This window comes from Aythya marila (genome assembly GCF_965140915.1).
Source record: "Aythya marila genome assembly, chromosome: 13".
NCBI lineage: Eukaryota > Metazoa > Chordata > Aves > Anseriformes > Anatidae > Aythya > Aythya marila.
The window spans coordinates 18,260,494-18,276,941 of NC_139054.1; the positions used below are offsets into that span (position 1 = coordinate 18,260,494).

The window sequence follows — 16,448 nt, forward strand, 5'->3', positions numbered from 1 at the left end:
ATGGGTTAAAACTGCAAAGGAATTACGAATATCAGTTCTGTTGAGAAGATAGTGCCTGTGGATCCCAGTAATTAATTGTAGATATTAGCATTATGAAGCTTTTTCCATACAGGACATTCTGTATTCTCTTCAGTGTGAAATAAAACAAACATTACCTTTTGAGCCAGGAAGGCCATTTCTTCCAGGAGTTCCTGGGGGGCCTGGAGGCCCAGGGGCTCCCATGACGCCCATCTCACCTTTGGCACCTGAACACATTGAATCACCATTGTCATTCAGAACACCCAAATCCATCAGTATCTACCTTTTCCCTGCATCACTATGCTATTATTAAACAGGCACATAGAGCCTGAACTATGTTTTAAGGAAATTATAAACACTTCATTGATCTAAATCAGAAAGAATACTCAAAAATGTTACCAATTTTTCCACAGCTAAGTCCTGGGAAGAAAATCAGTAGCACAGTGATCATTTCAGTAAAAAGCATATTTATACCTCCAATAAGTTTAGTCCCCAGGTTTGGAAAATAAATACTTGCTTGTAAGCAAACTTGAATTTAATTGAAATCCAAAAAGACAACTACAAATACATTACAGAATCACAGAATTTTCTAGGTTGGAAGAGACCTCAAGGTCATCGAGTCCAACCTCCAACCTAACGCTAACAGCCCTCCACTAAACCATATCCCTAAGCTCTACATCTAAACGTCTTTTGAAGACTTCCAAGGATGGTGACTCCACCACTTCCCTGGGCAGCCTGTTCCAATGCCTCACAACCCTTTCAGTGAAGAAGTTCTTCCTAACATCTAGCCTAAAACTCCCCTGGCTCAACTTAAACCCATTCCCCCTCGTCCTGTCACCAGGCACGTGGGAGAACAGGCCAACCCCCACCTCGCTACAGCCTCCCTTGAGGTACCTAAAAAGAGCGATAAGGTCGCCCCTGAGCCTCCTCTTCTCCAGGCTGAACAAGCCCAGCTCCCTCAGCCGCTCCTCGTAGGACTTGTTCTCCAGGCCCCTCACCAGCTTCGTCGCCCTTCTCTGCACCCGCTCAAGCACCTCGATGTCCTTCTTGTAGCGAGGGGCCCAAAACTGAACACAGTACTCGAGGTGCGGCCTCACCAGAGCTGAGTACAGGGGGACGATCACCTCCCTAGCCCTGCTGGTCACACTGTTCCTAATACAAGCCAGGATGCCGTTGGCCTTCTTGGCCACCTGAGCACACTGCTGGCTCATATTCAGCCGACTGTCCACCATCACTCCCAGGTCCTTCTCTGCCTGGCAGCTTTCCAACCATTCCTCTCCCAGCCTGTAGCTCTGCTTGGGGTTATTGCGCCCCAGGTGCAGGACCCGGCACTTGGCCTTGTTAAACTTCATGCAGTTGACCTCAGCCCATCGGTCCAGCCTATCCAGATCCTCCTGCAGAGCTTTCCTACCCTCAAGCAGATCGACACACGCACCTAACTTGGTGTCATCTGCGAACTTACTGAGGGTGCACTCGATGCCCTCGTCCAGATCATCGATGAAGATATTAAAGAGGACCGGCCCCAGCACCGAGCCCTGGGGGACGCCACTAGTGACTGGCCTCCAACTGGACTTGGCTCCATTCACCACGACTCTTTGGGCCCGGCTATCCAGCCAGTTTCTAACCCAACGAAGCGTGCGCCAGTCCAAGCCAAGAGCAGCCAGTTTCTTGAGGAGAATGCTGTGGGAGACGGTGTCAAAAGCCTTGCTGAAGTCAAGGTAGACCACATCCACAGCCTTTCCCTCATCCACCCAGCGCGTCACTCTGTCATAGAAGGAGATCAGGTTCGTCAGGCATGACCTGCCTTTCATAAAGCCATGCTGACTGGGCCTGATCGCCTGCTTCCCCTTCAAGTGCTGCATGATGACTCTCAGGAGGATCTGCTCCATGAGCTTTCCTGGCACTGAGGTCAAACTGACAGGCCTGTAGTTTCCTGGGTCAGCCCTCCGGCCCTTCTTGTAGATGGGCGTCACGTTTGCTAGCCGCCAGTCGATTGGGACCTCCCCCGATAGCCAGGACTGTTGATAAATGATGGACAGTGGCTTGGCCAGCTCCTCTGCCAGTTCCCTCAGTACCCTTGGGTGGATCCCATCTGGCCCCATCGACTTGTGCACATCTAAGTGCCGTAGTAGGTCACCAACCAGTTCTTCATGGATAATGAGGGCCACATCCTGCTCCCCATCCCCTTCCACCAGCTCAGGGTACTGGGTATCCAGAGAACATCCAGTATTGCCGCTAAAGACTGAGGCAAAGAAGGCATTGAGCACCTCCGCCTTTTCCTCATCTCTTGTAACTAAGTTTCCCCCCGCATCCAGTAAAGGATGGAGATTCTCCTTAGTCCTCCTTTTTGTGTTGATGTATTTATAGAAACGTTTTTTGTTATCTTTAACGGCAGTAAAGAACTTTTTTACTTTTAGAACCTTTTATATTACTCCTTTATCAAAAGACAGATTCTCAAAACTCATTTTGAGATTTCCCGTCCAGAGGGAGAAACAGACTGCTATAACTGAAAACACTAACACAAAGAATAAGGAAATGAGTATTTAAAACTATGTGCTGGATCCAATTGATTGCATTTCTCATAACTCCCTTTAAACAAATTTGATTTTTAAATTGTAGCATTGACTGGAAAACTATCACAAAATGAAGTTGTTATAATGAAGATTATCAAAGTCATATTTGAAAGTTATGAAACAGTAACATGGAGAATATATGTGTCAAGTTAGAGAGAAGAGTGGAAAGGTGACACGGATTTTAATGCAAGAAATTATAATTAAAAAAAATCAACTATGAAATGTAATAGTTACATGCATCCAACTTTAAATGAATAGAATAAACATTGAAGCTCTCTAAGCTGACATGTCCAAGCATAAAGAACATTTGGTTTTTGTCCAACTTTGATTTTTGTCCACAGGTAAAAAACTCACCTGGAAATCCAGGAACGCCATCCCGGCCTGGTGGTCCAGGTGAACCCTGAGGTCCTGGGAGGCCAGGGGGTCCTGGATAGCCTGGGGTTCCTTGGTCACCTGGAGGACCAGGAACATCAAAGCCTGGAGGACCTGGATCTCCTTTCTCACCTGGAACGCCTTGTAACCCTAGACAACATTGTTAAAACACAATCTTTTAGCAAAAAGTAAGGCAAAGCTGAAATCTCTCTCTCTCTGGACACGGTACTGTACAAACAGACAAGTTTTATCTGCAGTACGTTCCTAGCACTGATGAAAATCCTGCAATTCTTCTAAAACCATTTATTTTTTTAATTATGTCCCAGGCATTAAGGGCCATGTTCTCCTGAAGCTTCTCTTGAAGAGAAGCATTACTAAAATTTTACCAAACTGTAGTAAGTGCAGTTGAATAAATCCTCAAAAGGAAAAGAACAACTTTCTTCATTAGCCATTTAAGTCTGGTTAATAAAACAAGAAGCCAAGATTTTTTAGTCTGGCTTGTATTTTGTCTTTAAGTATACACAAATTCTTATATTTCCATTAATGATTCTATTTTATAGCATTCTAAGACAACATCAGCTCAATATTTTTGAAGGCTAGCATTCTGCATTGCATTACATTTCTCTGAGTGAAAAATATGAATTATCAAAATATGCTCAACATTGTTTAATACTAATGATATGGAGCTCGAGATGCTGCTGAAGCAACTGGGAAGCTTGTTTCCCTCCAGTGCACTGTAACAGTGATGGTACTCATTCTTGAAAGGTAGCAGACAAAAACTGATTTTTCTTAAATCTGAAGCTAAGAAAAGGCTTTGGTAAAGAAACCACAGTACCTGGGGAACCTGAGGTTCAAAAGCCAACGAGTTAGAGCTCATCAGGAAGTTGAGACAGGTATCAGTAAGGAGTTGTAATAGTCGTTAAGTTAGGAAACAAAATAAAGCACATAGAGATTAGAAAAAAAAAGGCAAACAAAAACTAAAACACTACCCTAAAGTTACTGAAAACAAAAATACAAAAGTACAAAGAATACAACACTAATGCAGTAAGAGAAACCAGACTGTAAGGAACCTTGGGGGATCTTGTTCAAAGCACAGCCACAATTGTACATAGAAACAAAAACACAAGTGAGGTATTTTCAAATATTGATGAAACATTCTTTGAAAAATTGGATTATTCCCTCTCCTTGTCTAGCCCTCTCTTCACAAGCGGGGAACAAGATTCTTCTGAACTCTTACATGAAACTGTAGCAGACACTGGCTTGGACACCTTTTGAACAGCAGAGTACATCCTACCAGTTAGCTTCTTGTTGATCTGCATCGTATGCCTGTAAAACCCTTCAAATAGGGATTTTCAAAAAGATTCTTCTACACACACACAAAACACTAAATATGTTTTTTCTTTCTTTGCTTGCTTTGTTTTGTTTTCCCAGACTTCTATTATTCAAATGTACATCTTTTTACTTGCAGAGATGGTATATTACATGTTACATGCCCCAGCATAATGTACTGGGATTATGACATTATGCCAAAACCTCATAAATAACCACAAGGAAGTATTGCTCTAACAGATGGGGCCCCCCATTCTCAATGGCATGAACAAACTTAGAAGTGATGTTTTCATGTGCTTTTTGCATGCTAAAAAGGCAGATCAAGTTTTCTTGACTGTATTTGACTTGTATTTGTTAATTATAAGCATGCTCCCTTTGGCAGCTGCTTACCACTGCATTAAACTATGGTGTCATGTGCCTGGAACTGCTTACTTTGCAGAGAAAAAACAATACCAGAGGATGGATAGGGATTGTATGTGTTATGTTTAAATGGGTCTCTATCAGCAAGTTGAAAAAAAAAGTCGAAGTAACATTTACCCCAGTAGTAGAACAAACTTAGTAATTAGCACGATAAAGATACTTAGCAAATATAAATTAATTGTGATTGAATTTCTGGTTTTCAAAAGTCTGACCATATCACAATTGGAATAATATAGACAACACAATAAATTCTAGAGGAATTTGCCACACATTCCAAAAAAAAAAAAAAAAAAAAGAAGGTTGTTGAGTTACTGCAAATTATTTTAAGAGGTGGTGCTGTAGAGAAAGGAAAATTTGAACAAGGAAAGCCACTCAAGAGTTTTCCAAACTACCTGAAAAACAGACCCCCAGAAATGTTACTCTACTGTTGTGTAAAGCAGCAGAATCAAAACAGAATTGTAAGACAAGAGGAAAGGGTTGGGATATAGGAATGGAAAGCACATTGTGCTGTCAAATGAAATAACGAGGACCACTCAAGTGGAGCTTCAGCCATGCACTAGATTTCAGAGCCACCATGCCATTAGTAGCCACTATGATTGGTCAGTACAAACATGAAGAGTGAAAATACAAGCAATTCAGCACACTGACTCTACTAGTAATTCTGCATTTGTCAAAACTGATATTTTGCAGAATAAATCTGTGATCACATGAAATCAAGTTCTGGCCAATACTTGAAAAGATGTTAAAGAAGATAAAAGAACATGCATAGTATGAAACATTCAAACTAATACCATTCTAATACCTCTCCTCAGCAACACACACTTGAGTTGCCTTCTGTTTCCATTTAGCCTCAAAAGCAGCTTTCAGTTCAGGAGAGGTACGATAAGCACAGTAAGCCAGGTGAAGAACCTACCTGATGGCTCAGGAACCTTCTGTGCACATTTTTCAGACTCCTTCAGTCCATAGTTTTTTAACACTCAACATATTCAAGGCTTACTGATGCAGCAATCACACACATTCCTTTCCCAACTGGGAAACTAGTGGAAATAATATATGTAAGTATGATCCACACTCTATGTACTGGAGCAGAAATCAAACTCCATGGGGCCTCTTTACTCCAACACTTGTCTACCTTAAAGAGAAGCACTTTGCTGAGTCTCAGCTTGCAGTGCATAAAGATCTGAGTAAGACCAGCCAGTCTGTGATTCTTGCTCTTAACAACTGACCATAATTTTTTCAACATGCATTGTGAACGATGCCAGCCCCTGTAGCGGCATCCAAACAAATACAAAAAGTGTAGGTCACAGACATGCAATATAAACAGTCATACAGGCACGGCAAGAACCAGATGGATTTTGAAATGTTTCAGCAGTAGGCGGGCTTAAGTCCACAGAGAATGTTCTCACTAGTTGACAGCCATGCATTTGCAACATGAGGGGTTGGTGCACAGCAGGATCATTCACTGAGTGCAGGAAACAAGGAACTTCCCTAAATAAGCTTTGAGAATAGAACGATGTGCACAGAGATGCAAGAAGTTCCTATCTTCAATAGTCAGCAGTCATTTTAGATGAAATACAATCTACTTCCCTTCAGAGACAGCACAGACATCTAAGGGCAGCTTTCTTCCTCGTCTGTCCCCTCAAAACCTCTGCACTGACATTGTGCTACTGAACAGTATTTCATAGAGATTTTACTACTACCTGTGCACAACACTTCCTAGAATCTCTGCTGAGGCTCTCCAAGTCTTCTCCAAAGCAGGCTTTTACACCCCTGAGACCTCTCTACATAATGCAAACAGCAGGACTGAATGTAATTTGGTAATAAACATGACACACCAAGTTTTGTCCACTTAACTGGCAAGACAACCACTCCAACAGACAAACTTGCTATTTTTCTTTATCTGTTCAGTGAGACCTTAAGTGTCTGCTTGTGATATGCCAGAAATAACCTGAGGGTACAATTCATGTAAATTTTACCTGGTGGGCCAACAGGACCTGGAGGTCCCGGAGGTCCAGGTGGACCTTGTCCTCCGATGCCAGGGATGCCCGGTGGGCCTGGGAGTCCTGGTGGTCCACTTGGTCCAGGGTCACCTAAAAGAACATGCTTTAGTTAGACAGTGAATTCAGTTCAGAGATGCTTGCTTACAGATGCAGAGTGAAGCCTGCATATGGTACTTGAAATCTTGTCCTTGCATGCAAACAAATATGGATCTGATACAGGAAAATAAAACACTTCAGAGGCTATTTCTGCAAGCCAGAGATTTGTGCTCTCTCTATGGACTGCATGCAGTTTACATTTCTAGGCTACACAGAGACGTGGTTTTGCATCACGATTCCCATTAACTCAACAGATGCTCTCTAGCACACCAGACATAGTCTGCAGTGTAATACAGATAACGATTAACAGTAGGAATTCACACATTGCTAATGCACGGTGCTTCTACTTGAAGAGTATCAAAACAATTAACTATCCTTTTGGAAAAGTTTTACTCCCTGTCCCATAATAATATTTGACACCAGGTGACAGACTTTCAGATACTAACCCACAAACTGCTATCTACTCCCTTGCTCTTATTTTATTTTTTCCTTTTGATGTCCTTTGGAAAAATGGACCCTGACGTAATTGTTCTGCTTGTATTTAACTGCCATGTGACTCCCACTTCATCTACAGTTTTAAAAGTTCAACAGAGAACAGAAAGACTCCACCATACCTTTGGGCCCTGGAGTTCCATCAAAACCTGCCCGTCCTGGAAGACCAGGGTTTCCTGGGAAGCCAGGATCACCTTTGGGTCCTTGAACTCCTTTTATGCCTGGTGGTCCTGGAGGTCCAGTTGGTCCTGGAACTCCAAATCCACGATCCCCCTGTTGATTAGAATCAATGCATTTTAAAAAGGGAAGGGTTCTGAGTTTAACCTCTCCCAAAAATGTTAGAGCAGCAAAGAAAAACCGCCCATAGTCTTAAGAGTTAAATTTCATTTTCCTACCCTCATTCAAACTCCAAATAGAGAATGTGACTTCCCCACCAGCAAAAGCTGACAAGTGGTGAAAAACTCCCTACTGACTTCGCACTAATACAAAAACACTTCCAAGAAAATTAAATTTTGTATTAAACAAGCAAGCACAGACCTTCTGGCCTGGGAAACCAGGTGGTCCAGGGGGTCCATCTAGACCAGGTCGGCCTGGAGTTCCTGGAGCTCCGGGGGGGCCTGGTGTTCCTGGGAAACCTACATATGACATGGAGGTTAGGGCAGCGGAGGAGAGGACACTAGAGAACATTAGAACAACTCTTCCAGAAATGTTCAGGTATCATGAAAAGCAATCTGAGAAGTATTTTTTTGTTTGCTCAAGCATACTTGGGGGGTGCCCATTTAGCCGAGAGAGCTTTGAGTATGCAGTGTGTCCCACAAAGGACCTCTGGGACTCTACTTAGAGGAGGGTACTTCCCTTTCTGTGTGCTCTAACAAAAATTACAAACAATTCACATCAGAAACAATACAATTTTGAGAGACCATTTGGAGATCAATTATCAATAATGAGTCAAGTTGAAATGTTCACAATTTCTCCAAGTTTTTCCCATTGGCTTTTGTATCCTGGGATTACTGAAAAACGTAAGCTATCATAAAATGGAGTACAGTCAACAGAGGAATGAGAATTCAGCATATTTTTTTTTCCTGATATTTCTGAAAGTCTAAATATGTATGAATTCAAGACAAACATTTTTAAAAGGATTCTAGAGATATGAATTGACTACAACAATGCAGAGAGGCACAACCCTCAATGTCCCCTCTTTCAGCTGGTACAATACAGCAACATTATGCAACCATACCTTTTGGGCCTGGTGGCCCTGGAAGTCCAATGCCAGGAATACCTGGCTCTCCTTTTGCACCTGGGATGCCTGACAACCCTCGCTGACCTGGCTGACCAGGATCCCCTGTAAAAAGAAGAAAATCAACTGAGTTATCAAGAGCCAGCCAGAATAAAAAGCTCCTGGAACTCCATGGTTATCTAGTTGCTGCTTTACCTGGAAGGCCTGGGTCACCATTTCTTCCTGGAGGACCAGGGGGGCCAGGAACTCCTGGTTCTGTAATAGTCTGACCAGGTTCACCTTTCGGACCTGAAGCAGAGAAGAGGAAATATGTATCAGTCAAAGGGAGTTTATTTTCTGTAATTCTCTGAAGAGAAAGAAAAGTTGCTAGCCACATCCCAAGCTTACAAGGAGCTTAAAGACCAGAAAGACTAGGCAATAGGCTATCTGCCCCTAAGCCCCATATAGGCTTAGACATACAGTTTATGTAAGAGAGTTTTCTTGAAAGGTCATTTTTTAGCTTCCTCCAAGGTACCATCACGTGAATAGTATTTTCCATAGCTGACATCAGTACAACTTGATAAGGATCTGTACAGCTGACAACAAAGTAACAAAAGCAAACTCATTCAAAGCAAACCTTTGTTTTCAAAAAGTTGTAGATGCATCATAATTAAGCATAAACCAGGTAGTAGTTACAGTGCATTACCGCTATCGTCAATCAAGATGAACTTCTCTAGATGTCAGAGCAGAAGGGCAAGTCAAATGGCTACAGTAACATATACAAATTCTGCTCAGTTTGCGACTCTGTGGTTCAGTTCAGTAAGGGAGCTTCCAAACACCAGGTCCTGCACTGCCTTTGGGAGAAGCTTGAAAGCATTTTCTTCTGAAAGCTACCCAGAGCCAATGGAAAAAAACTTGATCATACATTTTTTGTTCAAGAGGAAAGAGACTAACTTACCAGGAACTCCAGGAGGCCCTGGGCGACCTGATACACCTTGGATGCCCTTTTCACCAGGTGAGCCTTGTGGACCAAAACCAGGAGGTCCAGGAAGTCCTTTGTCTCCAGGAAGACCTGGTATTCCTGGGTCACCCGGAATTCCCATTTCTCCTTTGAATGCAACACTGCCCTGAAAAAAGGAAGAGCAAGATGAGAAAGAGGAACACATATTTACTAGTGAAGGAACAAATAACTTCATTAGTTCTGTTTTGAAACTCTTTGCAACTTTTATCCTTCTAACCCTCAAGGCCATTAGCTGTCTGCATCTTATTAACATGGTAGAGGTAAGGTCTACACCTAATTAATTCCTCACACCATATAGGTGAAATACAGAGAATGGCAGAAGGGACTATCTGACTCTGTCCTAGGGAAGTCTCAGTTTATTTTTAGTCACTGACGGGTAGCAGGGACTACTCTGTACATTATCACTAGATTAGCATCTACTGAAGAGAATTACTGAGTTAGTCACATTCAGAAAAATATGCATTTATCATCCCCCTATCTGCACTACCCCAAACTCATCCAAGACTTCCCAAAACATTTGTCCCATCAAATACAGCGTAAAATGGAACTCACGGGTTCCCCCTTAGGGCCAGGCAGACCTGGCAGTCCATCTCGTCCAGGAGTACCATCTATGCCAGGAAGACCTGGAGGTCCTGGGAAGCCAGGGTCTCCTTTTTCACCTTTCATTTTTGGAGAAGTCAGGACATCCCCTGGGTCTCCTTTAGGACCAGGTCTTCCAGGAGCACCTGGAGGCCCTGGGAATCCCTGAGAGGAAAAGAAAATACTTAGTTTTCCTTTCAGCTCCTCTCTGAGGTTGGTACAGCATAGTGATTATGCATTCAAGCCAGCTAAGGGACAAAAAAGAAGTATTCATACAAGACAAGTATTTGTATCTATTGTATGCAGCTCTACCAAATATATAAGACAAATGGCATGCTGTTTTCCCAACAAAACATAACAGCACCACTTACTGGTGGCCCTACAAGGCCAGTTAATCCTGGAAGCCCCTTTTCACCTTTTGGTCCAGGAAAACCAGGAGAACCTGAGTAGTGCAGAAAAAGATAAAACATAAAACTATAGAACCTGTAAATACCAAACATATTGTTTCTACAAGATAATATCTAAGTTGTTTTAAAACCAGGCAAGGTTTAGCAAGTGTTTCTGGAAAACTTAATTTTATTTTGGCAGAACAAAATTTGGAACTCTAAGTCAAATCAGTAGTGCCCAAGAATGTCCAACTTAGAAAGCTCCATCTCTATCATTTCAGGAATAGCAAGAAATATAAATTAATTTTTCTCTTTCAGTTAAATATACGTCAAGCCATACACCTTCAGTGGGGAGAATGCTTGTAAGCCTGTCTTTGATCAGATAATTTATTTTTGAAAGACCAGATTTTCAAAACTAAGTGCTTGTTTTACATATGTGCAATCTGTTTCTTTAGAATACTCCCCGGCTGGGCAAGATAGGACATGGACCACCTATATATCAGAGCTGTCAAATGTGCAACTCAATTTGCACACAATACACAATAAATTATTAGTGTCATACTGTCGTGGTTTAACCCAGCCAGCAGCTAAACACCACACAGCCATTCACTCACCCTCCCCCCTCCCTCTCTGGGATGGGGGAGAGAAATGGAAAGTGAAGCCTGTGAGCTGAGATAAAGACAGTTTAATAAGACAGGAAAATAATAATAACAATAATAATAATAACAATAGTAATAATAATAACAATGATGATAATAGTACTACTACTACTAATGTGTACAAACAAGTGATGCACAATGCAATTGCTCACCACCCGCTGACCAATGCCCAGCCTAACCCTGAGCAGTCCGGCCCCCTCGCCCCGGCTAGCCACCCCTATGTATTGTTTAGCATGACGTCAGATGGGATGGAATACCCCTTTGGCTAGTTTGGGTCACCTGTCCTGGGTCTGTCCCCTCCCAGCTCTTACTGCACCCCCAGCCTGCCTGTTGGCAGGACAGAGCAAGAAGCTGAGACGTCCTTGGCTTAGTATAAGCACTGCTCTGCAACAATTAAAACATCGGGGTGTTATCAGCACTCTTCTCATCCTAAGCCAAAACACAGCATTCCACCAGCTACTAGGAAGAAAATTAACTCTGTTCTAACTGAAACCAAGACAGTTATACATAGATACTCAAATATGAAGGTATCTTTATAGAATGTATTAAGCAAAATAAGGAAGACCACAGCCTTACCTGGACTACCTGGAGGTCCTGGTGGTCCTCTCTCCCCAGGAGGCCCAGATATTCCAGTTCCTATACAGTTGAAGCATGTGTCTCCTTGATCACCTATGAAGAGTTGCATTGAAAAAGCATACTTGAGCATCTTTGAAAACATTAAAAATTCCAGCACAACAGCAACTGCTTTCTTGCTACTGGCCTGTAGTATCAAGTTCAAAGTGAATTTACGTAATTACATGATGCTTAAATATTAGAAGGCTTCCCCCATGAAGGCCACACTGAAGCTTTTTGGCTGCCAGCAGTCAGAGAACCAACAGTCAGATATGATTAGAATTTACTTAGGATTGTGCAGAATGAAACAAAACAGAACAGAAAATATGCTTTCAATAATCAAGAACGAAACTGTGGATTCTTAGCAGAAGAGTCATCTTCCGAAGTAGGTATTAGATACTTTAAACTACAACTCCAAAACACACGTACCCAAATCCTAAACTTTAAACTCCAAGAGTGCAAAATAAATATTGGGAATATCTTATTGACTTGACAGTAGGCTAAACATATACAATTAAAAACAACAACGACAACAACAACAAAAGCAAACAGAAGGAATGGTTTCAAGAAGTTTAGGAATTTCATTCACATACAGGCATGTCATTCTACGACATACATCACTGCAGTATCTAAGCACTTCATTAAGGATAATTAATCCTTACAATCTCCAGGAAAAAAAAATACTTCTGTTTGAATAAAGTACAAAATTAAGATGCCCAAAGTCATCTAAGATGTCCATGGTTGAGCTAGGAAAAGATTCTCACTTACCCATATCAGCATCCTCATTGCAAGGTTGTCTTTTTGGGAACAAGGATACACATTAAAGATGTCTTTCTTTGCTTACCAAACAAACAGACAAACTCATTCTAGACTGACTAACTCAAATTATGAATGTTGCATTTATAATTTCAGTGTTGATTTCCATAAAAACTGTCAAACTTATTCATGAAGTATAAAACTTTCTCACATGGAGTTAGCAATTGCTGTTACAAATATATTTAGTTTCTATCTACCTGGAAGGTACTTATAAACCTGAAGCTCCACCTTAATTTAATCATGACCCATACTAGGCTTGCATTCAGATTGGTTAAACCCTCGGTCACTTTGAGATTCCTGTGCTTTTACACTAGAGACTATCCTAAGCTCAAACAAAAAGATTTCTTGCTCAGAACTGTAAAACATCTGCACACATCTCTACTGGAAAGAGACACTATTTACCCTCATTTAATGCAGGCTATATTCTTTAACAAGCTTTAACAATAAGAGAAGAAAAAAAAGCGATAGCCATGACACTGCACCTTTTTGGCCTCGCTCCCCTGTAAAGCCTTGTTGTCCTGGAATTCCTGGAGGACCTGGTGGCCCCTGTTCACATAACCCTTCACCTAAGAAGCAGAAGTTTAATCGTCAGTTTGTGTTAGACTGACAGCAGCACCAAATACATGTATTCAGAAAAAAAAAAAAAAAAGTACTTAGAGTATTTGTGTGTGTATATTCTAATATAAACACAAGATCACAGACCAAACACTGTTGTAATTCAAACACTGGGCTGTTTACTAAAACCCATCTATGTAATCCAAACTCAAAAGAAAACAAATCAGTGGATATTAAACAACAATCACCAGCTTAGCTTCACAACCTCCTTCCCATAGCCTGTCCGTGTCCACCTCTACACTACATTTAGCTTAGGATCATGAAAACACACATACAAAATGTCATCAGATTGAGGAGAATTAACATGCCAATGCCATCTAGACATTGGATTCCTCTCCAAACCATGTTAGCCTATCTCCACCACAGCCTTCCAGTTCTCAATTCCATCTCCCATTTCCCACTTCCCTTATCCAAGATATGATCTAGAAGCTTTCACCCCAAGTGTTCACTCTTAAGCTAATTTTGTATGGTTTACACACTAGAATAATTATGAAATGAAATTGGAATTCTGTCAAAAGTTACTCCTCTGACTCCTCTGGTACCATAGCCCCTCCAAGCATTGATTAGATGATATCACAAAAGCTAAGTTTATTCAAGAAAGCAAAGTGGTTACCTCCTGCCTTATGTGTAAATTTTAATGTAATTTTCATTAGTTGGATCAAATTGGATTTAACATCAATTGGGAAAAATACTTAATTTTGTACAACTGGACCAAATCTGCCTGGCTCTGGAGAACTGTCATTACTGTGCGAGTTAGCACAAAGGTCCCGCAAGCCTGAAAAGATTTATCCTCCTACAGTCTATCTGAATCTCATTGATCAGTCAAGGCAGGACTACCTGAGGTAGAAAGAAGCGTGATAAAACCAGATTGCAACCCACACTATTGAACTCAAAAATTCTGTAATCATCTTTATGGCCAGAGCTTTCCTACAAATGTCCTGATTTGCAATGGGAGTGGAGGACATATGAATAGTTTGGAATCTTGTGGGCTTCAGCTGCTGATAAACTACATCTCTGGAGGAAGAATTAACAACAAGAAGAACGGACGTCAAAGCTATTCACTCTCTTTTCTTTGCTGTCTATATGATCATCACTCACCAGGAGGAACAGATGGTGCAGGTGGTCCCGGAGGACCTGGAGGTCCTGGAGGTCCCCGTGGTCCATCAAGTCCAGGCTGTCCAGGAATGGAAACACCAGGTAAACCTGGATCTCCCTTCTGTCCTCTCTCACCAGGTAAGCCAGGTGGGCCAGGAGGACCAACAGTAGTGACCCCTACGATGGGAAGAACTTAGTTACTTGATAGCTCAAAGGTTTAAATTACCTTTTTTGTGAGGATGACAGTGACAGATGATGAATAGCATGCTGCAGATAAGGCTCTGTCTTTCTGTGTAAGTACACCATGATTTTTTTTTTAATGGAATTAAAATCTACATGTTGATGTGCACTTTGACACATGCACATTTTCTATTTTGAGAGATTTTTATTTGAAAAATTGAGCTGAAATTCAACAACTAAGCAAACATTTTATGAAGAAAAAAGGAAAAATAAACAAACCAAAAAGAAACAAAACCACAAAAAGACATATGAAAGGAAGGACTGATGGAAAAAAAAAACAACAACAAACATTTAAAACATTTACATGCTGTAACATTACAGTTATAATATTCTTCTCTGTGCATATATAAGATAACTCCCATTGTAGACTCAGATCACCTCTTTCTTTGTTACTGGCCAATCTGCAGCAAAGATTAGATTTGATGGCCAGGTACCAGACTTCTGGTACACAGTACTTTCTCTGTGCAATGCAATGGATAATGAGCCTTATGGGTAACTGATACGACATAAATTAACTCTAAGACTGTTAAGCTAGGATGTTCGACAGCATTGAGGATTATCATCCTTTGTTCACCACAGCAGGGGTAATGAATGTTCAGAATTCCTCATATTATCTCCATGAGCAAAGGACATTTAGCTCGAAAATAGAGCTCTATATAGTTTTGCCTTTACTTTCTGCTCAGTCCTTCTGTCAAAAGGAATGTGGAAAGACCATGAAGCTAAATATCCATTCATACATTTGAATATACAACTTATTTTAATGCTTACACTCCTACCTGGAGAACCCGGCAAGCCAGGTGGGCCTGGCCTACCAGAGAATCCACGCTCCCCTTTGGCTCCTGGGAGTCCTGGCAATCCTTTGCTACCTTTTGGTCCCACTGTTGCATCAATGCCTGGTCTTGAAATGACCTGTAAATGTTTCATGTTCATGTGAAACGGTTTGTTAATTACTAAGCCAAGAAAAGTCACTGAAAAGATAAAGAGATGTAAGGGAGGAAAAGTTCAGTGTACTTTGAACCTTATACTAACGACAAGACACTTTTCCCACTCCACTGAATTACCTAATAAAATTACAGCAAAAAGTACTTCCAATAGAAAGTACCTTTATTGCCAGGACAATATGGTTAGAAAAGACTTCAGTGGAGCTGCCTCAATTTCTGCTGGTTTGAGGTAATAGTCTACCCTTGGTTTTGTAGCCTTGCAAATCCTAGAGCACAGGATCTATCTCAAAAGAAGGATATAATTATTTCTATTAGTGAGCATATGAAAACTTTGCTGGTGCTGTTAGTTTTTGTTTGTACCTGGAGATGTGACTCACTGTCACCCCAGAACTATGATGAGACACGCTGTCAACCAAATGCAGAGGAAAAAGAATGGAACAGGAACTTACACTTCCAGGGGGACCGGGAGGACCAGTGTCACCTTTTTCACCCTACAAATGAAATTAAGAGCATTTTTTATATTGCACGTTAGAATACAAGATAATTATAGCAAATATTCTTCAATACTCTAGCACCACAGGCAATGCAATTACTACTCAGCCAGAACTAAACTAAATGATGGCAGGTTTACAAGCTACTATAGCAATAATGACAACTCAGCATACCTTTTCACCATCTCTTCCTGGAGCACCATTAACTCCAGGCCCACCAGGTAAACCCTTCAAGAAAGGAGAGAGACAATCACAATCAGATCTTCTCAATATCAGAAAAAAAGCTTGTAAGTAGTCTGCTGAGATCAGAAATGTATGAGGTACTTACATCCCTACCAGGCTGACCAGGTTCTCCATCTTTGCCAGGCTTTCCCTTCAAAGACATAAATATGCATTGAAATAAAATGCTTCAAAAGTGAAGATTTTTTGTGGAAATAAAGTTACTTCCCATTTTTAAAGAAACTGAACTTTCTCTAG

The 16,448-nt window shown here is 41.3% G+C and overlaps 1 protein-coding gene across 1 annotated transcript in view; it reads right to left on the reverse strand.

Moving 5' to 3' along the window:
* The window catches only part of COL4A5 (collagen type IV alpha 5 chain), an 86,985-nt gene that overhangs the window by 23,481 nt on the left and 47,056 nt on the right, over nt 1-16,448 (reverse strand). Inside the window, exons 16-32 of the mRNA XM_082771239.1 lie at nt 16,300-16,344; nt 16,146-16,199; nt 15,930-15,971; nt 15,316-15,448; nt 14,303-14,476; nt 13,072-13,155; nt 11,738-11,830; nt 10,488-10,558; nt 10,090-10,281; nt 9,475-9,643; nt 8,733-8,825; nt 8,538-8,642; nt 7,838-7,935; nt 7,423-7,573; nt 6,689-6,802; nt 2,946-3,113; nt 156-245 (exon numbers count right to left, since the gene is read on the reverse strand). Coding sequence (XP_082627365.1) covers nt 156-245; nt 2,946-3,113; nt 6,689-6,802; nt 7,423-7,573; nt 7,838-7,935; nt 8,538-8,642; nt 8,733-8,825; nt 9,475-9,643; nt 10,090-10,281; nt 10,488-10,558; nt 11,738-11,830; nt 13,072-13,155; nt 14,303-14,476; nt 15,316-15,448; nt 15,930-15,971; nt 16,146-16,199; nt 16,300-16,344 — 1,876 coding nt within the window. The remainder of the gene's footprint in view (nt 1-155; nt 246-2,945; nt 3,114-6,688; nt 6,803-7,422; nt 7,574-7,837; nt 7,936-8,537; nt 8,643-8,732; nt 8,826-9,474; nt 9,644-10,089; nt 10,282-10,487; nt 10,559-11,737; nt 11,831-13,071; nt 13,156-14,302; nt 14,477-15,315; nt 15,449-15,929; nt 15,972-16,145; nt 16,200-16,299; nt 16,345-16,448) is intronic.